General features: G+C 41.1%; 3 protein-coding genes across 5 annotated transcripts; all 3 read left to right on the plus strand.

Annotated features, from left to right (window-relative positions):
• The first annotated feature begins 251 nt into the window (after positions 1 to 251).
• On the plus strand, positions 252 to 15194 carry LOC112220463 (spondin-2-like). The gene is given in 6 exon segments (XM_024382337.1): positions 252 to 260; positions 12962 to 13026; positions 13028 to 13055; positions 13057 to 13137; positions 13245 to 13437; positions 14446 to 15194. Coding segments are annotated over 6 exon segments (660 nt in total). The 3' UTR covers positions 14730 to 15194.
• An 813-nt stretch (positions 15195 to 16007) lies between these two features.
• si:ch211-255i20.3 (transmembrane emp24 domain-containing protein 11) lies at positions 16008 to 18848 on the plus strand. The gene is made up of 5 exons (XM_024382453.2): positions 16008 to 16258; positions 16575 to 16666; positions 16805 to 16930; positions 18139 to 18285; positions 18528 to 18848. Exons 1-5 carry the CDS (start codon positions 16129 to 16131, stop codon positions 18675 to 18677), a joined length of 645 nt encoding a protein of 214 aa, XP_024238221.1. The 5' UTR covers positions 16008 to 16128; the 3' UTR covers positions 18678 to 18848.
• Positions 18849 to 20013: 1165 nt separating this feature from the next.
• LOC121840336 (probable E3 SUMO-protein ligase RNF212) lies at positions 20014 to 26634 on the plus strand. Of its 3 annotated transcripts, none has more exons than XR_006079511.1 (6): positions 20014 to 20134; positions 20670 to 20731; positions 20871 to 20945; positions 21055 to 21111; positions 21243 to 21301; positions 26269 to 26634. XR_006079511.1 is itself a non-coding variant. In XM_042302862.1 (6 exons), exons 1-6 carry the CDS (start codon positions 20215 to 20217, stop codon positions 26342 to 26344), a joined length of 438 nt encoding a protein of 145 aa, XP_042158796.1. In that variant the 5' UTR covers positions 20014 to 20214; the 3' UTR covers positions 26345 to 26634. The 3 variants fall into 3 exon arrangements, 2 of the variants coding, with proteins under 2 accessions (XP_042158796.1, XP_042158797.1); XM_042302862.1 differs by having other exon boundaries at positions 20014 to 20323; XM_042302863.1 differs by lacking the exon at positions 26269 to 26634 and having other exon boundaries at positions 20014 to 20323; positions 21243 to 21492.

Below are 26634 nucleotides of genomic sequence, written 5' to 3' on the forward strand. Positions count from 1 at the left end.
GGATTAAGTAAGAAAAAAATACAATCTTAAACAGATCAATGAAAAATAGGAAAACAACAGTTGAACAGGGAGACATATTTACAAAAAATTATAACAAGTACTGCTTGCCTGCCTGTCTTTGAGAGAGAAACGAGAGAGAGAGAGAGAGAGAGAGAGAGAAAGGGGCTGAGAGAGAAGGATGGATAGAGGAGCAAGCAGGGCTAGACTGGAGCCAGAGAAGCACACTACCTTAAGCCAACACAGGCTCCGGCATGGCGCAAGTAGATAATTTGCCGACCCAACCCGCATGGCAAGATTTCTGAGAGAATGAGAGGTGCAAACAAGTCTTGAATAAATCTGGGTGGCGTGCAGATTATTACCCCAATCTTTGAAACGCTGATCCTCCTTAGCTCTGATACGTCAACTAGGACAAACATGGGAATAGAAAGAATAGAAAGAGAAATTGCTATTGCTATCATAACTCCTATCAATACTACTATTATTACTCGCTGGGTAAAAATGCAGATGACAACTAACAAATAAAGTTTGTGTTCATCAGGTGTGTGTGTTTGTGTACTTTACATGTTGGAGTTTTTCCACTCAAACTCCTTCAGGACTGCGAGAAAGAGTGTAACATGTGGATCAATTGGCAATGGCTTCCTCTGAACAACCTTTCCGGTCTTGTGGCTCACTCCAGCTTTCGCTGTGCATTTGGTTCCTTCAGGGTTTATTCGAACCAGGAACCTGCACAACCCAACATAGAATATATTAAATCAGTTGAGGCATTGAAAAAATAACAACAAGAAATATCACTGCAATGTAACTAACAAATGCTAACAGCAGTGACCTAAAATCACAAAACATACATATAAAACATATTCTAATTATGTGTAATAGTACAGTATAAACACCATTAATCATATAAACTAAAACACTATTCCTTACATCTGCCAAGGGGAACGAGATGTGTCCTTCTCTTTGAAGTGGGTCATCAACAGAAGAATGGCAGCAGTGGCTGTTAGATCGTAATTGCCATTTATGTAACCGTCGATTTCATTCAGCAGGCACTGGATCTCTCTCCTCAACTTGGGCTTTTGGCTTTTTAAAAAGTTGACAATTCTTACCCTTGTTCGGGAGAGCGAGAGTCAGGTGACTGTCAATCACGAGCATTGAAGTGGCTGCAGAGCCATAACTTGGTGAAAGGGAAAGCCACTGTTCCTGGAGGTCACTGATGCTTGGAGGAGGACAAGTGTCCTATCCATTGTTACAGATCCTATTCATTCTTCATTTTCTTATGTTAGGCTTTGCGCTGCACTCCATACCATACCAGAAGACAAACAAACAATTTACAGAAACATTTGTATATTTTAGTACTTTTATAATTGTCTCGCTCCTTCATAGCATAAGCCATTTCCTTTGAGGGCAAATAAACTACTTGCAGAACCTTTTTAAACTTGTGTGTGTACACTCTTAGAAAAAAGTGTTCCGAAAGGGTTCTTTGGCTGTCCCCATAGGAGAACCCTTTTTGGTTCCAGGTAGAACCCTTTTGGTTTCTATGTAGAACCCTCTGTGGAGAGGGTTCTACATGGAACCCAGAAGAGTTCTACCTGGATCCAAAAGGGTTATACATATACCTGGAATCAAAACGGGATCTTCAAAGGGTTCTCTTATGGGGACAGCCAAATAACCATTTTAGGTTCTAGATAGCACCCTTTTTTCATAACAATTACATAAATATGTTACATTTATCAATCAAGATCTCACCTCTTTGGTTGACGGACTGAAGCAATTCCCAGCACTATATTGGCGTCAAATTGCATTTTATATCATCCTGCTGAACATATTCAAGGTCGTTAATATTCTCCATGCCAACATTTGCCCTCAGATGCTCCGACAAAGATCTCACCATCTCGGTCTCCAACTCGGGGAATTGGTGTTTAATTGCATATTGAAGACCCTCCATGCCTACACTGGTTTAAGGAGAACACACTGAGTGATGCAGGGAAACAACAGAGAAACCTGACACTTTATAAACTGGTAGTGGGTAATAATTACTCAGACTATCTTCATTAACACACGCATAATTAAATCAGAGAATCTGGTATAAAATGAACCCCGAGATCGACCAGTGACACAGACTGATACACCCCAACAATTAAATGAACCTGTGATTCTGTGACTAGAATCAGTGAAATCTTTCCAAATGTGTATCCGTCATCATTTTCTCCCATTACAAGGCCTTTAGGGTATGTTTTTACTTTGCATACAATTTTAGACACCTCTGCAGTGCTTTGCGAACCCTTTTGACTGTACATATTATATTTTATTTATTTCACCTTTATTATTATATAATTGCTCCTCAAATTAATTAATGACACCAACAACTTCAATGCTGCTCTCAGGCTTTTGGAGCTTCCGGCGCCGACAGAGATGGCTGCCTCGCTTCGCGTTCCTAGGAAACTATGCAGTTTTTTGTTTTTTTACGTGTTATTTCTTACATTAGTACCCCAGGTCATCTTAGGTTTCATTACATACAGTCGAGAAGAACTACTGAATATAAGATCAGCGTCAACTCACCATCAGTACGATCAAGAATATGTTTTTCGCGACGCGGATCCTGTGTTCTGCCTTACAAACAGGACAACGGAGTGGATTCCATGCAGCGACCCAAAAAAACGACTCCGAAAAAGAGGGAAACGAGGCGGTCTTCTGGTCAGACTCCGGAGACAGGCACACCGTGCACCACTCCCTAGCGTTCTTCTTGCCAATGTCCAGTCTCTTGACAACAATTTTTTATAATTGTTTTTTTATTTTTATAATCTCTTATGAAGATGGTTTTGTAGAATAAAATGGGAATTTTATATTTTTGACTGATATGATTGTCTGTTTGTTTCACATCTGCAAATGAGTTAAAACGCTGTCAGTTCCACTTTAATCTTTTTGTCACCGGTTACTTTGTGTGCTTAACGTGACAAAGGCAATGGGAAGCAATAGTTTTACATTCGATTGGGAAATGCTTAATGGTTGTGTTTTTGTATTCTTATGATTGGGACCTACTGGCTTATTATGTCCGAGTTCATGGACTGCTTATGCTTTAACATCATGCTATGTGTGACTGCTGTCTTTCCAACAGCCCTATGCAGTGGTGCAGTGGTGCCTTGAGAAGTGGGTACACTCAAAATCTACCTAAAAAGTTTCCAAACGGCCTGCCCAGGGAAGAAAGGGAACCTTGTGTGAAATATCCTGTTTTTCAAGCTGTTATAGATTTTTTTGATTTTCACTCTCAACTCGCACTTTTTTGTTGTTGAAAAAATACAAACATTTGATAGTGTCCACAATGCTTAAACCACATCAATCTGATTGGCTGGGCCTGTCAGGGCCTGGCTCCCCAGTGGGTGGGCCTCTCTCCACCCATACCCATCCATGCCTACGCCCCTGACAAATAGCTTACTAACCAACACTTTGGACAAAACTTTTTCAATACCTGGTTTGCACACCCATTGTTGCCTTATGTGGAAGGACCAGAGGGCAGGCTGGGCTCATGGATAGTAGCCCAACAAGGCATGGGAGACAAGGTAACCAGAGGCAATTAAGCACAGCTGACGGTACTAATGACATACTCTCCTTCCTTTATAAGAGAGAGAATGGAACCAGTAGAGAAGGAGGGGAAAACTATCTCTGGGAGATGGCCACCGAGAGAGAGGAGCTATCCAGGAAGAACCACTAAGACGGTGACAATCCTGTGACTTTTTGTTGTAGTTTAAAGATAATCCTATTGTGTTCCTGTTTCATCTGAAGAAGATGTATGTTTTTCCTTGGAAGATTTTCATTGATTATGTTGGAGTGTTTGTTGACCAAATGCCCTCAATAGAGAACTGTGTTCAATCAAGAACCTACTCCTGACTCGTTTATTCCACCTTCCCGCTTTAGAGTGACGCCCAATTACTTGGTCCGCTCACACTTAGTTATCATTTATTTGCAGACATTATAAATTGAAACGTCTTTCTTAACCTACCCGCTACGTTCTGCTGAACGGGTACTTCAACACTTGAATAAGGTCTAACTGGTTCAAAGGGGAAAAAGCATCAGCTTTATTTCTAACCAATATAAATAACACCATGCACTGCAATTTACAACTTGATAAGAGCTATTGATAAGAGTTAAGTAAATGAGTAATTAATGTGGATATGTGAATTGTAAATATAAATCTTTTTTACCTTATCACTGGAGGCAAATGTGAACCAGTCATATGGCAGCAAAGGATGCATATTAACATAACATTCCAATAGCAAAGTTTATGAAATGCTATGCTTTATGAATTTCTGTTTCTATCATGTTAAATATTATCCACTATCAGTATCAACCATCCGTAAGCCTTATAACCACACATATTCAACTGCCAATTTACTGTTAGTTCCCTTCAGTTGGTATAGCCGACATTATCATTCCATTTAATTACATTGTTTTGTTACCTTTATTTGCTTCCTCTGTAAATGTCGTCACGGCCGTGTGGTTGTTGCTGAGGATCTTTAGTAACAGTTGATAGTCCACATACTTTTGGCCATGTAGTGCATTCTCATTCCAAAATAATGGCCATTAATATAGAGTTGCCCCCCCATTTGCCACTATAACAGCCTCCACTCTTCTGGGAAGCCGACTATTTCCAATAGATGTTGGAACATTGCAGTGGGGACTTGCTTCCATTCAGCCACAAGAGCATTAGTGAGATCTGGCACTGATGGCGATTAGGCCTGGCTCGCAGTCAGCGTTCCAATTCATCCAAAAGGTGTTCAATGGAGTTTAGGTCATTCAAGTCCACAGGGCTCTGTGCAGGCCAGTCAAGTTCTTCCACACCGATCTCGACAAACCATTTCTGTATGGACCTTGCTTGGACCGTGCACAGGGGCATTGTCATGCTGAAACAGGAAAGGGCCTTCCCCAAACTGTTGCCACAAAGTTGGAAGCAAAGAATCGTCTAGAATGTCATTGTATGTCATTCCTGTAGCGTTAAGATTTCCCTTCACTGGAATTAAGGGGCCTAGCCCGAACCATTAAAAACAGCCCCAGACCATTATTCCTCCTCCACCAAACTTTACAGTTGGCACTGTGCATTGGGGCATGTAGCGTTCTCCTGGCATCCGCCAAACCCAGATTCGTCCGACAGACTGCCAGACGCTGAAGCGTGATTCATCACTCCTGAGATCGCATTTCCACTGCTCCAAAGTCCAATGGCGGCGAACTTTACACCACTCATGATGAGCTTAGGCTTGTGTGCGGCTGCTCAGCCATAGAAACCCATTTCATGAAGCTCCCGACGAACAGTTCTTGTGCTGACGTTGCTTCCAGAGGCAGTTTGGAACTCGGTAGTGAGTGTTGCAACCGAGGACAGACGATCGTGCTTCAGCACTTGGTGGTCAAATCAAATTGAATGTACAGTGGGGCAAAAAAGTATTTAGTCAGCCACCAATTGTGCAAGTTCTCCCACTTAAAAAGATGCGAGAGGCCTGTAATTTTCATCATAGGTACACTTCAACTATGACAGACAACATGAGAAAAAAAATCCAGAAAATCACATTGTAGGATTTTTAAAGAATGTATTTGCAAATTATGGTGGAAAATAAGTATCCGTACCGTATATTGCGATGGCTTTCTTTAATTGATCCCTAATATTTGGAACCGTTTCTCTCGATATATTCTATCTAGTGAGTCTGTCGCCAAAATTTAAAGGTTTACCGTATTTAAAGGGATTGCTTAAGATAAATGTACTGAAAACCATATTGAATGAAAACCACGAGAAAATCTGTTGTCCAGAAAGTGGTAGGGTTTGTAGTGATTGAATGAAATGTATTCAGAGCGTGCAAGGTAGCCACACCTGCAGAGCATGTTAGATGACAGAATAAGGTAAGTCTGAATACCAAATACTGAGAAGTGCGTAGGAAAGACGTGTGTAGGAAAGGCACTGGAAAGTCTGGATGAAATCTGTCTCTGCTATAACTCAAACACAGTTCAAGTCATGATCGCTAAGCTGTTATTTGCACCATAACACAATGGATAATTGTTTGTTTGATTGTGAGGAAGGGAATTTATTATTATGGCATTCTTTTACATACAGACAGCTCGGAGAGAACAGTTTCAAATTAAGGTTGTAATTCCTTTGCAATACTTTTAATAACATCTTATATATTATGTATTTTGTAGACTAACAGTTGATTGGCCCCAATGGGGGAAGGCATGGAAACGTTCTCTTTGGTAACCTTTCCATCTGCTCTTAAACATTCAGACCGTTCTCGGAGAGTGCCAGCGACTGCACTGACAGAAGACACCAAGAGATCATTCTCAACCATCTCCCTTCAACTGTCAAGAAATGTGAGAAACTGTTACTATTGTAATACATTTTTATTAAATATGAACCTGTGAGAAAAGAAGGCATTGTAGTCCATTGAGTGTCTTGTTGTAAAATGTGTGCACCTATCAAAACAAAGTGAACTGAGTTACACCTTTTAGAATTGCCCTCTAAAAACAGAGTGTTTTAAAGATCTTTGGTGAGAGCCAGGTTTGCGTTTTGAGCCATAGTAAAATGGTGCAATGAACTTTCATCCTCGGCAGACAAATAAAATCTCAAACAGGGCTGATGGAATTGCACACATAAATAGGAAAAGCAGTAGGGCACTTCAAACCAGCATGGCAAGAGGTGAAGAGAGAGAAGTGAATGCAAAGCAATAGATGTATGAAGCACTTCAAGACTCAACAGAATTGTGTTTCAGTGAGTGCGCCACTCTGAAAGCTGGATGTGTTTAACTAGTGAATGGTATACTGTATGCTTGTGAACCAGGCCAACTGGGTGACCTTTCTCTTAATGCCAGCATAATTTGCGAGACTGTTTTAATTTTACAGATAGAAAAAAATTATAATATTGGGAAAATATACATCTCTGTAATTCTTAAAAAGGTCAGTTAGGGTATATGGTGAAAAATATGCCAGAGCCTTCTTCCTGTCATACACCCCACCAAACTCCACCACCACAATGTCTTTTGGCACCCTGTTGAACACTGGAATATAGATACCACTGATTCCATTATCTCCAAATCCTGTTATCTAATAGATTTGGAAGGAAGGACAGGTGGAAACGCAGCCTACCACAATTTCAACTTGGCACCCTGCTGAAAACAATGATATAGACTCCATAATCTGCTATAGGAAAATCCTGTTATCTCATCATTCTTAAATGGAAGAAGTTTGGAACGATCAAGACTTTTCCTAGAGCTGGCCGCCCGGCCAAATCGGGGGAGAAGGGCCTTGGTCAGGGAGTTGACTAGAACCCAATGGTCACTCTGACAGAGCTCTAGAGTTCCTCTGTGGAGATGAGTAAAAGGCACATGACAGCCCGCTTGGAGTTTGCCAAAAGGCACATAAAGACACTCAAACCATGAGAAAGAATATTCTCTGGTCTGATGAAACTGAATTCGAAGTGTCACATCTGGAAGAAAACTGTCACCATCCCGACGGTGAAGCACGGTGGTCACAGCATCATGCTGTGCAGATGTTTTTCAGCAGCAGGAACTGGGAGACTCGTCTGGATCAAGGCAAAGATCAACAGAGAAAAGTTAAGAGAGATCCTTGATGAAAACCTTCTCCATAGCTCTGGACCTCAGAGCTGGACAACGACCCTAAGCACACAGCCAAGACAACACCGGAGTGGCTTCAGGACAAGTCTCTGAATGTTCTTGAGTGGCCCCTTCCTGTTTCTGCATGACAATGCCCCTGTGCACAAAGCGAGGTCCATACAGAAAGGGTTTGTCGAGATCGGTGTGGAGGAACATGACTGGCCTGCAGAGCCCTGACCCCAACCCCATTGAAAACCTTTGGGCTGAATTGGAACGCCAACTGCAAGCCAGGCCTAATCGCCCAACACCATCGCCCGACCTCACTAAGGCTCTTGTGGCTGAATGGAAGTCCCCGCAGCAATGTTCCATCATCAGGTAGAAAGCCTTCCCAGAAGAGTGGATGCTGTTATAGCAGCAAAGGGTGGACCAACTCCATATTAATGCCCTTGATTTTGGAATGAGATGTTCAACAAGCAGGTGTCCACATACTCTGGTCATGTAGTGTAGCTAGGTCAGTACCAAAACAACAGGTAAATACAATCTTTCACATTGGCTCAATCAATGCAAAAAGGTTGAAGGAACTTAACCACATAAACTCTCATATCTCTGTCTCATAACTGCTATACTGAATACACAGAACATCACTGGAACAGAGGCTTATTCAAACAGATTGAAAAGAACACGAGTAGGCAGAGAAAAAGAGCTTAGAGAGAAGTTGAGATTCTTATTAAGCAAGTTGTATAGGATTTTACAACTTTGGCAGACGTTTAAAAATAAAAAAAGGGCCAACATGTATATCCCACCTGCTGCCTGTCTGTAGATTCCATTACCATCAAGATGGTTGAGGCTTGATATTTTGATGGAAGTAAGATAACAAGGAAATTACACTTGGAAATTGGAGGTGATTATTGCCTAACGAGCTCTAAGGGAGAGGTTTGGTGCTGTAGGGAGAAAGAGAAACGTGTCAAAGGGATGTCAATGTTATTTTGTCCAGGTGTTGGTGGTGTGTGGTTGTGGGGAGACCCCTCTTAAAGGTCTCTCAACCACTCTCACAGCCAGAGGGCCAGGGCGCTGTGACCTCATATGGCTGCTTTGGCAATACAACACTTTGTCACAACTTGCAGACTTGTTTACGTGCTGCTGTGCGTTTTGTTGCTAACCTTACTTTGCTACCTGACAACTTTTTGGTTTTTACTTTTTAAATACCGTTTATATTTTTAGTTTTTCCCTGACTCAACTTTTTTTCATTCAACTTTTTCACTCCGGACGCTTTATCTGGACATGGTTTGTCAGGACCTCCAACAGCTGCAGCTAAGTAGTAACATTAACATGATGTCTTCTAATTGCAGTCGCTGTACTCATAATATACAGCAGAACGATCGTATTACGGCGAGGATAGCTGTGCTGCAGGCCCAGCTTTAGACACAATCGTTAGGCAAGGGTAATTTCAGTGTAGGAAAGGATGAAACAGCGTCTGTGCCACCAGTAAGTACAGATAGTCGTATAAATCCCCTTGCATGGTCTCCGCAGCCGGACAACTTTCTCATGGCTTCTGGAGGGACGGACACCATCCTAGCTGGAGGGGTGCTCTCATCTTATCTACGAACATAGACAGGGCTCTAACTCCCCTAGCTCCACAATAAAATAGGGTGCAGGCCAGGCAGTAGGCTGTTAGCCAGGCAGCCTGCCAGCTTAGTGGAGTCTGCCACTAGCACAGTCAGTGTAGTCAGCTCAGCTATCCCCATTGAGAGCGTGTCTGTGTCTCAACCTAGTGTCATGACGTTGCCCTCTTTGGGTACAGCAAGCCCATCCCCCTCTCCCTGTAAATTCCTGAGAAGACCCTGCCTCATGGCCACACAGTATAAGAGACAAAGACAAAGGAATTTCTTCCACCTCACAGAACTTGAGGTCCGAACAAATTTCATGTTCCGGAGAAAGTATAAAAGATTGGTGAAGAATCCAGTTACGAAGTGGTCCATTTGTTACAACTGGGCTCATGGGAGACGGTGTGGCCACATTACCATAACGCTGTTTATATAATAGCCTCAGATATGAGGTTTACATCTAATTGTTGTATAAGATGAATGAGTGAGTATGATACTCTTTGTAAACATTTTATGAAGGAAACTCCCTTTTGAGTTTAACTAAATCAGAGGACCGCCCCTGAGCCCAGTTAGGGTCAGGCATCCTGGGACAGCCCTTTTCTGCAATTGCAAATAAACACAACTTTGAGAAATTATCACCAGACCATGTTTTCCTCCATTATGAGGGTACAAAGGTTATAGACCATTGCTGAATCTTTTAACCATACCACGTGGTTAAACTCTTTGACTATCGATACCGACAGAATAAGAAGAAGTCTTTGATATTAATTACTAGTCTACAGCTAGGAATTCGGTATCATTGAACGGGAAGAACGACAACCGCCGAAACATCCATTCTATAACGAATGAATGAATGTCACTCTGAAACTGCAAAACTTGATCCATATTACTCCAGGGCTAGCCTCCCTACACTGGCTTCCTGTTAAGGCTAGGGCTGATTTCAAGGTTTTACTGCTAACCTACAAAGCATTACATGGGCTTGCTCCTACCTATCTTTCCGATTTGGTCCTGCCGTACATACCTACACGTATGCTACGGTCACAAGAGGCAGAATTTCTAAGCAAACAGCTATAGGCAGGGCTTTCTCCTGTAGAGCTCAATTTGAATGGAATGGTCTGCCTACCCATGTGAGAGACGCAGACTCGGTCTCAACCTTTAAGTCTTTATTGAAGACTCATCTCTTCAGTAGGTCCTATGATTGAGTGCAGTCTGGCCCAGGAGTGTGAAGGTGAACGGAAAGACACTGGAGCAATGAACCACCCTTGCAGTCTCTGCCTGGCCGGTTCCCCTCTCTCCACTGGGATTCTCTGCCTCTAACCCTATTACAGGGACTGAGTCACTGGCTTACTGGTGCTCTTCCATGCCGTCCCTAGGAGGGGTGCGTCACTTGAGTGGGTTGAGTCACTGACGTTGTTTTTCTGTCTGGGTTGGCGCCCCCCATTGGGTTGTGCCGTGGCGGAGATCTTTGATATGGGCTATACTCGGCCTTGTCTCAGGATGGTAAGTTGGTGGTTGAAGATATCCCTCTAGTGGTGTGGGGGCTGTGCTTTGGCAAAGTGGGTGCGGTTATATCCTGCCTGTTTGGCCCTGTCCGGGGGTATCATCGGATGGGGCCACAGTGTCTCCTGGCCCCTCCTGTCTCAGCCTCCAGTATTTATGCTGCAGTAGTTTGTCTGGGGGCTAGGGTCAACCTGTTATATCTGGTGTCTTATCCGGTGTCCTGTGTGAATTTAGGTATGCTCTCTCTAATTCTCTCTTTCTTTCTCTCTCGGAGGACCTGAGCCCTAGGACCATGCCTCAGAACTACCTGGCATGATGACTCATTGTTGTCCCCAGTCCACCTGGCCGTGCTGCTGCTCCAGTTTCAAGTGTTCTGCCTGCGGCTATGGAACCCTGACCTGTTCACTGTGATTACTATTATTTGACCATGCTTGTCATTTATGAACATTTGAACATCTTGACCATGTTCTGTTATCATCTCCACCCGGCACAGGCAAAAGAGGACTGGCCACCCCTCATAGCCTGGTTCCTCTCTAGGTTTCTTCCTAGGTTTTGGCCTTTCTTCTACACCTGCATTGCTTGCTGTTTGGGGTTTTAGGCTGGGTTTGTGTACAGCACTTTGATATATCAGCTGATGTAAGAACAGCTATATAAATAATTGGATTTGATTTGTACGCTCTCTCTTTCGGTAGACATTTTGGCAAACTTGCCTCTGCCACTTCTGACCTACATCTTCAGTCTCACCATGTTTGACTTCGGTATTTACTAGTTCCTGTAAAACTTAAGGCTACATATGTTTCACCAAAGTGTTACAGAGTTTTAGCAGACAATGCACATTACTTTAGACCGTGGCATAATTAAAATACAGTATGGATATGGTACAATTGGATATATTGATAATAGGTTAACTTACATCACTCACAATGATGTGACAAATTGGTTGCTTGCAAAATTTCATAACAGAATATATACTGCACGTGCACTTCTAATTGAACTTCTGGAACTTAATCAACAGAATCTCACAAAACAACCCTTGTATCAGAGTTATAGAGCAGGCGAGTGGGAGTGGGAGGGGAACAGCTCCAGCCTGCTGCTCTTAGCTTGAATGTGGGCTAGAAGGGCTGCCGGCTCAGGCTGCCTCCCCTTCCATATCCCTTTGCCAAGCTGTCTACTGGCCAAGCCACTTCCCCCACCACTCTGCTTTCCTAAGAAACCAAGAGGTCCTTCACAGGCAGCCGTGCTCCCTGCTCCAGCTCATTACACACTGTAGAGTAGACCCTTGTATAAAAAACGATCACCCCGTTTCTAACTATGATCTATTAACTCACACCTTGGGAGGAGGGCGGAAGGGAGAGCTAATATGGAGCATGCTGCATGCATCAGTGGTGCTGGGAGGGGTCAGGGCAGGGGTTGTTTATATTGTTTGACTGAGGGAACCTCTGGAAGGCATAAATAGCTGAGGGAAGCATTCAGGTCTCGAAGTCCCTTATCACGACAGCTCAGGCACAGGTGGTGTCCTCCACTCCACTGCAGCTCTCTCCTCTCCTCTACACTTCACTCCTCAACTTCAAAGGGAAACTCATCTGTGTCTGCAAACTCAGTAAGTACTCCTCTCTCTCTCTTCTCAACCACTGCCTTACTGAATGTCAAATTGATGTTTGTGTAGTGAGGATCTGAGAAGCATGCATCTACAGTTGAAGTCGGAAGTTTACATACACTTAGGTTGGAGTCATTAAAACTTGTTTTTCAACCACTCCACAAAATGTATTGTTAGAAAACTATAGTTTTGGCAAGACATCTACTTTTCTACTTTTTTACCAACAATTGTTTACAGACAGATTATTTCACTCATAATTCACTTTATCACAATTCCAGTGGGTCAGAAGTTGACTGTGTTGACTGTGTTGACTAAGTTGACTGTGCCTTTAAACAGCTTGGAAAATTCCCGAAAATGTTGTCATGTCAATTAGCCTATCAGAAGCTTCTAAAGCCATCATTTGAGTCAATTGGAGGTGTAACTGTGGATGTATTTCAAGGCCTACCTTCAAACTCAGTGCCTCTTTACTTGACATGGGAAAATCAAAAGAAGTCAGACAAGACCTCAGAAAAAAAATTGTAGTTGAGGAAAGCTCTGGAAAGACATGAGAGCAAGGATTAATGCAGTGCAGATCGAGATTGCTGATCCTTCAACTTTCTCACCAAATTTGAGTATACTGTTAGGTGGACTACTAGAAACGTCCACATAACCCACACTACTCCTTTCTCTCTCCCCAGCTGTCCTTCGTAGTGCAGATAGTTCCCAGCTGGTTCCTGGGAGTAGACGGCTTTTTTAACCTTCGTGAAGGAGAGCATGACACTGGAGCTGTACCCCCTACGATGCAGGCACTCACAGCGGCTTCACCTTTTCCTCTCCCAACTTTGAGACCATTCCTCAGGACAAAGTCACACAGGTAAATCTAAAAGAGCCCATGGTTCATCATCATGTTGGTACTGTATGATAGTATCACTATCAGCTTTGGTAATCAATACCAGTACAACTTGATTTTGTCCTTTCCAGATAACGTCATCTTCTCCAAACCATCCTGCCAACTCCTGCTATTACCCCCGTCTGAAGAATCTGACCCCCATGGGCAAGGTCACCCTTACAAAGATCAACAGCAACCAGATCTTCAGCATACTCATGGAGCCCACCCAGTTCAACCAGACTGGCAATGAGATTGAGGACTCATTCATAAGTAATCAAGACACATGTAAGAGACAAATACAGTGAAAATGCGTAACTAATATCTATTGGATATCTTCCAATCCTACCCCTCTGATCGAAAAACCCCCCATAAATATTATGATCCAAATTTCTCAAATTTAGCACTGTTAAAATGAAAGGAGAGAGCAAAGAATTGGTGCTGGCCATCTGGCAAAACGTAAAGAAGAAATCTGTAGTAAATCGGATCCATTGTGCAACAGCATTGAGATGGAGTCAGCAAGTGCTGGTCCTCTGAACCCATGGCAACCAGGCAACAAACAGGAGAAAGGAGGCCAAAGGCATTGGAAGTTTCCTGCCACTCAGCACGTTTGGAGTGTTTGTAATGGAACCAAAATAAGATGTCAACTCGAGCCTTGCTTTTATTTCCATGTTCCATCCTTCTGCTTTTCTAATTATCCAAAAAGCCTCAATCTATGAAAAATATCAACATTTTACAAGGTCATAACTTTGTAGGTAGGGGCTTGGCAAATCACATGATTTAAAAAACAAAGTGAAGTTATTCTAATTGAATTATTCAATAAAAGTCCATCCAGACTTAAACTGCAGTATAGCCACATTAGCCAGGAATGTACAGCCACATACGAGCCAGTATTACAGCTATATTTTACATAGCACTTGGAAATATGATGTAAATATTTGATCTGTTTTTCAGAAAATTTACTTAAAGTTTAGTACCAGCCAATAAATCAAGTCTTCCCCTTTTATATGAAATGGTGTTGGGTGGCTTAGCTGAATCAGTCCTTTTAACCTATGCCTGAGGGCATATCCGTGTGTTGCATGCTATAACTCTAACAGACCCCCCCCACACACACACACAGAGGGGCCCTAGAGCTTGGCTGGAAGAAGGCTCACTGAATTCATATCACCCCTTACTGCTTGCTGCATGCTCAAGTGTTCCAGGTCTCTTGTATCTGGGCTCTTGCAATTCAAGTGTTTGCTAAAATAATGTCTTCATGGATATTGCTAACAGAGTCTCTGGTGTCCTTCCCACTAGATTCCACCCCTCTGGACTGTGAGGTGTCTGTATGGTCACCCTGGGGCCTGTGCAAAGGCAAATGCGGAGACTCAAGTGTGCGCAACAGAACACGCTACATCCACCTACAACCAGCTAACAATTGGGTAGTCTGCCCCCCACTGGAAGAGGAGATTAAATACATCTCTAACAACTGCTTATGTCTGGCCGGCAGGAGTAAGAAACAGAAAAGAAGAGGCCTTGCAAGACGACAAAGACGACGAAAGATACGTCCGTCATCTCCACTGGAGAAGCCCAAGCTGTAAAGATAGACCCTTTTCTCTCTGGGCCGCCTAGTGTATTCGCTGGGAACAGCGGAGGGTGGTGAAGGGAGGAATGCTCATAGTAATGGCTGGAATGGAATAAATGGAACGGTATCAAGCACTTGGACACCAGCCACTTTAAATTGGGAAAGATGGGAAAGCCACTGGGAAAGATTTATAAATGGGTCACAGACAGGCAATTATTGGGAAGCCAGAGAAATTAAGAGGTTGTCTTGAAACTTTCCCCATAGGGCCTAGTTTCTCCTTGTTCCCCTACGTCATTGGCCTAATAGCTGCCAAAACCTCAGAGAACAGGGAAATCATGGTGCTTCAATGGATCCAGTACTTGCAATAGACCAGATTGGAGTTCAGAATTGCATTGTAAGATGCAGTTCAATTACAACTATTGTCTTAAACATTGTGCAGTGTGCATTTAAGTGTTTACAAATAAAGCATTGTTTTCCATGATGATCTCTACTACAGAGAGTATATTTATTTACAGAATTTTGACCTGTACAGTATCAAGCAGTAGAAATAACATACTCGATCGTGCCATTGAGGTAATCGGAAAGAAATTGCTAAATTAATTTGTGTCTGTATGTAAGTCCAAAAAAAAAATGTAAATACATGTAAGCCGATTGTAATTTTATTTTTGATTGATGTAAAGCTAAAATATAACATACAATTAACAAACTACATCATACACCACAGCATAAAATAGGGCTATGAAACACACCGATCTCAAAGGAGTGTCCCTTTCATCAAAAGCTTTGTCACTCATTGACGTCATTTGCTATATATGCCAAAGCTTTCATAAGTCATACCTGACATACTGTATGTCAAGACATGTCCCATGATAAGATAATGACAAAGTGTCAATCACAATGTAGCACAAATGAGCTATTTCCTAGAAAACCCCTAAGCTACAGAAAACCAGAGAAATAAACTGACTCCAGAAATTGTAAGCAATAGCAATCATAACCTACATCTTGGCCATTGGTGGCTTTCTCTTCATATATATTCCTGGTTGTTTCTCAGGTTGGTCTTAATTCAAACCATTGACAACTGATGGAAAATTACTGGGAAAAGTAACAGGAAAAAGAGAAAGACAGGTTCTTGGCTTTTGATGAATGACAGTCTTTGCGAGTAGGTTTCACGATGGTACAGTGAACATGAGTTAATAAGTGAACTATTTCATGTTTCTTTATCAATACATGTAGGCTTCTACTACTGGCCAGGCCTATCAGTTTCTCTGTTGTCCTTGGGTACACCCTCAAACTCACAGTTTGGGTGGTCAGTCGCAGCAACAGCAGGTGTAAGTTTTCACACCAGAGTCACCTGCACACGAGCAACCATAAGGCTCATTATATTAATTTAAGTTAGTCACATCTTGTAAGTTCAAATGAATGTGAGGGGCATTGGGCTGTGGATGCTGTGTTACCTAGTGCTGACGGCTGCTATGTACTTTGATCTGGGTGAGCTGGAGGAGAAATGCCTCATCGAGGAGATTCCAGGCGACATGCTGGTCACAGGTGAGTTCTGTGGGCAGTTGGAAAAGAGGACACTGTTCTGCATGGTTGAATTTCACTGTGCTGTATCTCAGCCGCCTATCAGAAAAACACAAAAAAAAGTTAAATGGATTAGCAGAGATCATGATGACGTCATCCAGGAGGCATATGACATTTGATATTCTAATAGTATTTACATCTGGAGAGGGACAGGCTTAATTTGCAAAATCCTCTACTGTTTATGTAATAATGGTTCAACCCCAAGCAATCTAAAGCACACTGAGTTGTAATAAAACACTTAGAATATTGCCTCATACTGTCTGTGTTGTGTTTTTCGCAGGTTATTTTCTTTTGGAGAATTGGGATGTAAAAAATAACCTTAACTCCCCTCATCTTGGCCTCACTATCACTGTGCGAGATCCAAACCATGACGTACGTAGGTTTACAGAGCAGTTTACGACCCAACCCACTCCCTAAACAAAAACATATGTTTGCTTGTCCTGATTACATAAAACCATTCCTTAAACAAAGAGAGCATACTCTTCATATTTTTCTCCTCTTTGGTTCCAGATACTGATGAAAAAAAGATATGGCAGATTTGGAAAATTCACATTCACATCCCACGCTTCTGGCCCACATTGGTTGTGCATGCAGTCCAACTCAACAAGGTTTTCAGTTTTTGCCGGTGAAAGGCTGGTGAGTTCATCCACACTTATACTTTGAATGCACTGAGTCTGCTGGACTGTATTTGTATTTATTACGGAACCCATTAACTGCTGCCAAGGCACAATTAAGGCAGTTCCTACCATTTGAAAAACATTACAATACATTCACAGATTTTAGAACACACAGTGTGCCCTCAGGCCCCTACTCCACCACATATCTACAGTTCTAAATCCATGTGTGCGTGTGTGTATAGTGCGTATGTTATCGTGTGTGTGTGTATGCATGTGTCTGTGCCTATATATTTTTTTGCTTCACAGTCCCAGCTGTTCCATAAGGTGTTTTTTATGCTTGCATCAGTTACTTGATGTGGAATAGAGTTCCATGTAGTCATAGCTCTATGTAGTACAGTGTGCCTCCCATAGTCTGTTCTGTACTTGGGGACTGTGAAGAGACCTCTTGTGGCATGTCTTGTAGGGTATGCATGGGTGTCAGTAGTTCAAACAGACAGCTCGGTGCATTCAACATGTCAATATCTCTCATAAATACAAGTAGTGATGAAGTCAATCTCTCCTCCACTTTGAGCCAGGAGAGATTGATATGCATATTATTAATATAAGCTCCCTGTGTACATCCAAGGGCCAGACGTGCTGCCCTGTTCTGAGCCAATTGCAATTTTCCTAAGTCATTTTTGTGGCACCTGACCACATGACTGAACAGTAGTCAAGGTGTGACAAAACTCGGGCCTATAGGACCTGCCTTGTTGATCGTGTTGTTAAGAAGGCAGAGCAGCACTTTATTATGGACAGACTTTTCACCATCTTAGCTATTGTTATATCAATATGCTTTGACCATGACAGTTTACAATCCAGGGTTACAAGCAGTGTTGTCATCTCAACTTGCTCAATAGACACTCTGGTTTTACTCAAAGTCAGTGGCATATCGTTAGTAAAGATTGAACAAAAAGCAAGGGGCCTATACAGCTAGCCTGAGGAATTCCTGATTCTACCTGGATTATGTTTGAGAGGCTTCCATTAAAGAACACCCTCTGTGTTCTGTTAGACAAGTAACTCTTTATCCACATTATAGCAGGGGGTGGAAAGCCATAACATACGTTTTTCCAGCAGCAGACTATGATCGATAATGTCAAAAGCTGCACTGAAGTCTAACAAGACTTCATTTTATCATCAATTTCTCTCAGCCAACCATTACTGAACAATGTTCTGATATCTCCATCGCAGAGGATTCATTTTGATGTTCAGATGGGAGAGCACTCCATTGACCCCAGTGTTGAGAGACACAAAGACACAGTCCAGACCATGGAGTACAGCCTGGAGCACCTGAGGGACCAGATCCTATACATCACCAGGCAGCAAGACTTCCAGAGGGTAAACCCTACAGACTTGTCAAGAATGCAAAGTATCACACACATAGGAAATAATCACAAACAAACACTTTATGAAAGAGTCATTTTCAAAGATTCTGAACAAAGCAGACTAGTATTTTGATCAGAACTACAGATGCATTGTTTGATGAAGACAACACATATTGCATTGAGCTAATATGCCTGCCCTATTCAACTAAGAACGGTCCAAAATGAACTATGCACCACTACTTTTTTAATTCACAGGAAAGAGAGGAAACTTTCCGTCAGATCAGTGAAGAAACCAATGGGAAAGTTTTGTGGTGGGCTGTTGTGCAGACTTCCGTTCTACTATCAGTTGGATTTTGGCAAATCAAAAGACTGAAAGACTTCTTGATTGCAAAGAAGTTGGTTTGATATGCTTGGCTTTAGGGCTAGATTTATATCTTGCAGTACAATGCAAAGTGGCTACTAGAGTCAACGGCTATTCCAAAACTAGACTTACATCAGTGCTGATGCATCTATGTTACTGTACATTCTTCTTGAGACAATGTATGGATTAATAAAAATGTGCTTTGTTTAATCTTACACACCTATGCTATTTTGCATTATTATTACTTGACTGTAATTTCTATGAATTATAACACACATTATTTTTTATGGATGTAGATTTCTATCAACATTTTGTGAATATATAAGTTGTGAGTCACAAAAAATTGCTTTTCTTTCAAAAACAAGGATATTTCTAAGTGACCCCAAACTTTTGAACGGTAGTGTATGTAATGATCCAAAAGCAAATGAGTCATCATTAACAAAAACAAATTATGATTAGCAAGTATGTGCAAATACATTTTTTTCTGGTTAACACCACATAATTTAGAAACATATTTCTTAATTTGCAAACACAACAGGGGTCAAAAATATGTTTTTATGAATGTCAACATTTGTGACTCCACAGATTTAATTTGTGACCGCATCTTACTTATTTGTAACTTACTTGCATTACATTTGTGAGTTGTGAGAAAGCAAAGGAGGAAAGGAAAGGGAACTAGGAAATGAGGAGAATATGCCAGGGAAGGAAAGAGAGCAAGGAAAGGAGGAGAGAAATGGAAGTTAGGGAAGGAAAGGGAGAAAGAAATGGAGGAAAGGAAGCTAAGGTCAGAGGAAAGAAAAAAGAAAGAAAGGATAGGAGGAAAGAAAGCTAGGAAAGCAAAGGATTGGAGGAACGGAAGGAAAGGGATCAATGTAAGCAAGCTAGGAAAGGAGGAAATTAATATAGGAAAGGAGGAAAGGGTAATTGTGATATATGCATTTTTATTAGAACTGAGGATGTCCTACTCTGGATTCCGTATCTTTATCTGCATAAACTGATCTGTAAAATGTCACAAATATGTGAAGCAACTCACAAATGGGAGTCAACTCACAAATGTAATGCAAGTCACAAATATGTAAAATGTAGGTCACAAATGTTATCTGTGGAGTCACAAATCTTGTCATATTCACAAAAACATATTTGACCACTGTTGTGTTGAATTTGTTTTTGTTAATGATGCCTAATTTGCTTTTGGATATTGACATATGTTTGTTTAACTATATGGCATATTTACTGACTGAATTTTATTTAAAAGTTGCATTCTATATTTGCACAACATTTTTTGTTTGTGACACACTACTTATATATTTTAAACATTTTCATCTCCATATTTTTTATCCAAAACGTCAATGATGACGTAGCCAGCCAATCAGAAAGCGATCCAAAATCAAAACAAACCGAAAATCTGAAGCTAGCTAATAAGCTAGCTAAAGCCAGTAAAACGACACGGAAAGTTTTTTGAAAGCTTGCTAATTCCACAGAGAAACAAAGAAACCATTATGTAAGTCAGATGTTGATCCGTCTTCAATAAAATATCCGTTACTTTGAACATTTTGCTAATATCTTAGCTAGCTGTAGAAAATGCCTTACTGGATCTGCTGTAACTCCTGCTTCAACCTCCCTGGTCCTGACTGCCAACTAGCTGTTGCCAGCTGTGGTCATGTCATCTGCAACATGTGTTTTCAGAAAGGTAGCAAGTTCAGTCTCTATTTGATTGTGCTAATGCACCCTTTTATGTCTCTTGTGAAATTATGTTCAACATATCATTGCCTAACTACTGATGATATAGGCCTAACGTCATATGAACGAAAAATATATTACTTTGTCAGTTTGCTCCAGTTCTGTCTTTTTCAAAACAGTTACAGGCTAAACTTGAAAACACTGTCCTCTGCTGGTCTTTGTCTGATGTTACAGAAACAGTTTGGCCAAAAGAAAAAATGCTCCATGCAGTTTGAGGGCCTCCTAGTAGTGTAATACTCTGCTATTTTATTGTATATGGTATTGTTCCAATAAACACATTTTCATTTTTCTTTCAGGCAAACAAGGGGAATGCATGATATGTAAAGCAAAATGTCAAGTTACTCCTCTCTCAGACAAAGTAAGCAGCGATATCTTATATATCTGTCTATTTTTATTGAACCTTTATTTAACTGGCAAGGCTCATAAACAAATCAATTTGATGGCATACATAAGTCTATTTGATGGTAGCCATAACTTTACAATCTTGACTTTCACAGAGTAGTGCAGAAGTGAAGGCCCTCTTCTCTGACATCAATTCTGTTGCAACCAAACACTTCACAGAGATAAGCAAGGTATTGCTCGTAATGCTCATAGGCAAATAAGTAATTATTGATAGCAATCATTTTCAAACACTGTACTGCATGTTTAAAAACAACATATATATCTACCCTATTACTGTAGGTGTTACTATTCCAGGCTAGGCACCAAAAGAGGCTGTTGGTGCATTACCAGAAGAGGGTAAGAGGAACATTTAGTCGTACCTCTTATTATTATTATTATTAATAAACCAATAATAGTTTAATGGTAGCCTATATATGGTGGTGTTACAATCTCAAACATCTGTGCAAATTTTTTCACAACCCATTTAGAATGAAAAGTTAGAAGAAGTTTTACTCAAGATGAAGCAAAAAATTCAGCAAATGTCCAAGTAAGAATGCAAATCATTGACATAATTCAGTACCACATACAGTGCCCTTTTTCCACATTTTGTTGTGTTACAGCCTGAATTAAAAATGTATTCAATTGAGCTTTTTTGTAGTGATGCACTGATACTACATTTTTGGCCGATATCGATATCCGATATTTTCCTTGCCACTGCATCTCAGTGCAAGAGGCGTCACTACAGTACCTGGTTTGAATCCAGGCTGTATCACATCTGTTTGTAATTGGGAGTCTCATAGGGCAGCGCACAATTGGCCCAGCGTAGTTCGGGTTTGGCTGGGGTAGGCCGTCATTGTAAATAATAATTTGTTCTTAACTGACTTGCCTAGTTAAATAAAGGTTACACACACACACACACACACACACATTTTGTTGGCATTTACGTACAGTGCCTTGCGAAAGTATTCGGCCCCCTTGAACTTTGCGACCTTTTGCCACATTTCAGGCTTCAAACATAAAGATATAAAACTGTATTTTTTTGTGAATGATCAACAACAAGTGGGACACAATCATGAAGTGGAACAACATTTATTGGATATTTCAAACTTTTTTAACAAATCAAAATCTGAAAAATTGGGCGTGCAAAATTATTCAGCCCCTTTACTTTCAGTGCAGCAAACTCTCTCCAGAAGTTCAGTGAGGATCTCTGAATGATCCAATGTTGACCTAAATGACTAATGATGATAAATACAATCTACCTGTGTGTAATCAAGTCTCCGTATAAATGCACCTGCACTGTGATAGTCTCAGAGGTCCGTTAAAAGCGCAGAGAGCATCATGAAGAACAAGGAACACACCAGGCAGGTCCGAGATACTGTTGTGAAGAAGTTTAAAGCCGGATTTGGATACAAAAAGATTTCCCAAGCTTTAAACATCCCAAGGAGCACTGTGCAAGCGATAATATTGAAATGGAAGGAGTATCAGACCACTGCAAATCTACCAAGACCTGGCCGTCCCTCTAAACTTTCAGCTCATACAAGGAGAAGACTGATCAGAGATGCAGCCAAGAGGCCCATGATCACTCTGGATGAACTGCAGAGATCTACAGCTGAGGTGGGAGACTCTTTCCATAGGACAACAATCAGTCGTATATTGCACAAATCTGGCCTTTATGGAAGAGTGGCAAGAAGAAAGCCATTTCTTAAAGATATCCATAAAAAGTGTCATTTAAAGTTTGCCACAAGCCACCTGGGAGACACACCAAACATGTGGAAGAAGGTGCTCTGGTCAGATGAAACCAAAATTGAACGTTTTTGGCAAAACGTTATGTTTGGCATAAAAGCAACACAGCTCATCACCCTGAACACCCTATCCCCACTGTCAAACATGGTGGTGGCAGCATCATGGTTTGGGCCTGCTTTTCTTCAGCAGGGACAGGGAAGATGGTTAAAATTGATGGGTAGATGGATGGAGCCAAATACAGGACCATTCTGGAAGAAAACCTGATGGATTCTGCAAAAGACCTGAGACTGGGACGGAGATTTGTCTTCCAAAAAGACAATGATCCAAAACATAAAGCAAAATCTACAATGGAATGGTTCAAAAATAAACATATCCAGGTGTTAGAATGGCCAAGTCAAAGTCCAGACCTGAATCCAATCGAGAATCTGTGGAAAGAACTGAAAACTGCTGCTCACAAATGCTCTCCATCCAACCTCACTGAGCTCGAGCTGTTTTGCAAGGAGGAATGGGAAAAAATTTCAGTCTCTCGATGTGCAAAACTGATAGAGACATACCCCAAGCGACTTACAGCTGTAATCGCAGCAAAAGGTGGCGCTACAAAGTATTAACTTAAGGGGGCTGAATAGTTTTTGATTTGTTAAAAAAGTTTGAAATATCCAACAAATGTCGTTCCACTTCATGATTGTGTCCCACTTGTTGTTGATTCTTCACAAAAAAATACAGTTTTATATCTTTATGTTTGAAGCCTGAAATGTGGCAAAAGGTCGCAAAGTTCAAGGGGGCCGAATACTTTCGCAAGGCACTGTATGTCCCCATTACCAGTAAAACATTTCTTTCACTTACTTGCTGTGCTGTTTCGTTGTTCATTTGTTAAGTCGTTTCATTCTCAACCAGGATTGCATCATACATGTCAAGAAGTGAAGTTTCAGCTCTGTCTGTCTGTGGCTTCTTCCTCGGTGCGCACTGTCACCGCACCGTTTCCATCTTGTCCAGCTGTGTATGTAACATTTCACGTAAACTGTTTCTTTTCTGCATCAAAGTAACGGTCCTTGTACATAGCATTGAGCATGGTGGCGACACAATAAAGAGAGAATGTCACCAAATCGCTTGTTCACAGCCTGTGTGGGCAGTTTTGGTGCCTGGGCAGACTGTTGTCAAAGGGCAACTGTTTCATTTGCCAATGTGGGCCAGTAAAAACATCCATCTCGTCGGGAAAAGGGGCCGTCTTCACTCGCTAGAAACTAGTCAGCACTTAACATCGCACACTAGCTGCTAGCTAACTGGTTAGCTTAGCATTGACAAAGTCAGAATGGGCATGTTCACTCCACTGTTATGTGACAGAATCGGTGGCGTTAGAATTAGGAATTAGAATACGAATACTACACTGAACAATAATAGAAAGGCAACATGTAAAGTGTTTGTCCCATGTTTCAAGAGCTGAAAAAAAAGTTCCCCGAGACTTTCCATACGCACATAAAGCATATCTCAAATTTTGTGCACATTTGTTTACATCCCTGCCAGTTTTGTTGAGCAGGCGTTTCAATGCCAATGACAGAGGGTATCACGTCTGATGCAGGCGCAGTTGATTAGCTTATTTCTCGAGTCATTTGTTTGAATGGAGCTATCTAGTGTGTTCATGTTTCCAAGTTTCAAACATGTTCTCAAATGCCATTGAAATGGCAGCAGTGGTATGACAACCAGCATATTCATGAGCATGCAATACGACTTTCCTCAGTACGAAATCCTCGACGACCCACTGTGCTGTCAGACTCAACATGCTCATGGAGCTGATATCACTGGTCCAAATTGTCAGTTGTGAAGCTAAAAGCAGTGACGTTATTGCTGTGTAACTCTGGTAGGGCAGCATCTGAAAAATAGTACAACAAAAAAATATTTGTACCAGTGCTCGACCAGTCGGCGAAAGCCAACATCACCCACGACAGAGAACGGTTGATTGTCAAGTGCAATGAATTCCATTATCTTGGCGTTAATGTATTTTGCCTAAATGTCCTTACTCTTTGAAATGACTACTCGACTTGTTGACTGATCGATCCACACAGCAGACATTGTGGGCTAGATTAAGAATGCTGTGTTGCACGTGTAGCGCAAAATTTTACATGGCGTCATTATATCATGAATCTACGTTATATACAAACAAGTTCTCATCTATCTCTGTTACATTGGTTTTGCACATCGGCGTTAAACTAGACATTGGGCCGATACCGATGTTGGCATTTTCAGCTAATGTCGTCCGATTCCGATATGTTCACCAATATATCATGCATCCCTACTTTTTTGTCAATAGCATACACACAATACCCCATAATGTCAAAGTGGAATTATGTTTTTCGAAATGTTAAAACATTTATTAAAGCTGAAATGTCTTTCGTCAATAAGTATTCAACCCCTTTGTTATGGCAAGCCTAAATAAGTTCAGGAGTAGAAATGTGCTTAACAAGTCCCATAATAAGTTGCATGGACTCACTCTGTGTGCAATAATAGTGTTTAACATTATTTATGAATGACTACCTCATCTCTTTACCCCACACATTCCTTAATCAAGCAGTGCATTTAAAACATAGATTCAACCACAAAGCAGACATTGAGCATGGTGATGTTATTAATTACGCTATGGGTGGTGCATCTATACGCCCAGTTACTACAAAGATACAGGTGTCCTTCCTAACTCAGTTGCTGAGAGGAAGGAAACCACTCAGGGATTTCACCATGGGCAACAGTTAGAGTTTAATGGCTGTGACAGGAGAATTATAAGGATGGATCAACAACATTGTAGTTACGACAATACTAACCTAATTGACAGAGTGAAATTAAGGAAACCTGTACAGAATAAAAAATATTCCAAAACATGCATCCAACAGGATGCAATACTGCAAAAAAATGTGTCAAAGCAATTCATTTTTATTCCTGAATACAAAGTGATATGTTTGGGTCAATTCAAATACAACACATTACTGAGTATCAGTCTCTATTTTTTCAAGCATAGTGGTGGCTGCATCATGTTATGGGTATGCTTGTAATCGTTAAGGACTGGGGAGTTTCAGGAATACAAAGAAACGGAATGGAGCTAAGCACAGGCACAATCCTAGAAGAAAACCTGGTTCAGTCTGCTTTACACCAGACACTGGGAGATAAATTCACCTTTCAGAAGGACAATAACCTAAAACACAAAGCCAAATCTACACGAGTTTCCCAAAAAGACAGTGAATGTTCGTGAGTGGCCGGAAATCTATGGCAAGACCTGACAATGGTTGCCCAGCAATGATGAACAACCAATTTTACAGAGCTTGAATCATTTTTAAAAAGAATAATGTGCAGATGTTTCACAATCCACATGTGGAAAGATCTTAGAGACTTACCCAGAAAGACTTACAGCTGTAATCGCTGCCAAATGTGCTTCTACAAAGTATTAACTCAGGGGTGTGAATACTGAAGTAAATTTGATTGATTTAAATTTGATTTCATTTTCAATAAATTTACAAACACATTGTCACTTTGTCATTATGGGGTATTGCGTACCCGTAAATTTGATTTAATTTTCAATAAATTTACAAACACATTGTCACTTTGTCATTATGGGGTATGCTATTGAAAGGATGGGTAAAAGGATGAGAAAAAAAATGAATTTAATACATTTTGAATTCAGGCTGTAACACAACAAAATGTGGAATATGTTGAGGGGTATTAATACTTTCTGAAACTGTACTGTTATAAACGACTGCTTAGTACAATTTAAAAACGTATATTTTCCAGAACAATTACAGCGCAGAATGCATATATTGTCAAGCTGGAGAGCACTCTTCAGCATCAAAGGTATTTATCTTTATAGGTGTTACTGCTTTCTACTCACAAGGTGTCACTATTGTCAGCTTTGTTTCTCAAACATGAGACCATGGAGGGGACTAATTTGTTATCAACATATTGTTTATTCAGATTAACCCGTTAGTATTAATGGCACCTTGTGACTCTCTGCTGCTCTCTCCCTCCCTCCGCTGACACTAATGTCGTGTTCAAAACAACTGGGAACTCGGAAATCTCTGACTTCCGACTTCAGTGCGTTCAAGACAACTGGGAAATTAGAAAAAAACGAGATCCGACTGGGAAAAGTAATTTTGAACT

The sequence above is a fragment of the Oncorhynchus tshawytscha genome, linkage group LG21 (genome assembly GCF_018296145.1).
Source record: "Oncorhynchus tshawytscha isolate Ot180627B linkage group LG21, Otsh_v2.0, whole genome shotgun sequence".
Lineage (NCBI taxonomy): Eukaryota > Metazoa > Chordata > Actinopteri > Salmoniformes > Salmonidae > Oncorhynchus > Oncorhynchus tshawytscha.

What these genes read in the sequence shown, in the direction of transcription:
- si:ch211-255i20.3 (XM_024382453.2), top strand. Translation starts at nt 16,129, where the DNA reads ATGAATGTGAGGGGCATTGGGCTGTGGATGCTGTGTTACCTAGTGCTG. An exon ending in TGCGAGATCCAAACCATGAC is followed by an intron (nt 16,667 to 16,804) that starts GTACGTAGGTTT and finishes CTTTGGTTCCAG; the next exon opens with ATACTGATGAAAAAAAGATA. An exon ending in TTTTTGCCGGTGAAAGGCTG is followed by an intron (nt 16,931 to 18,138) that starts GTGAGTTCATCC and finishes TCTCCATCGCAG; the next exon opens with AGGATTCATTTTGATGTTCA.
- LOC121840336 (XM_042302862.1), top strand. Translation starts at nt 20,215, where the DNA reads ATGCCTTACTGGATCTGCTGTAACTCCTGCTTCAACCTCCCTGGTCCT. An exon ending in ACTTCACAGAGATAAGCAAG is followed by an intron (nt 20,946 to 21,054) that starts GTATTGCTCGTA and finishes CTATTACTGTAG; the next exon opens with GTGTTACTATTCCAGGCTAG. An exon ending in AAAATTCAGCAAATGTCCAA is followed by an intron (nt 21,302 to 26,268) that starts GTAAGAATGCAA and finishes TATATTTTCCAG; the next exon opens with AACAATTACAGCGCAGAATG.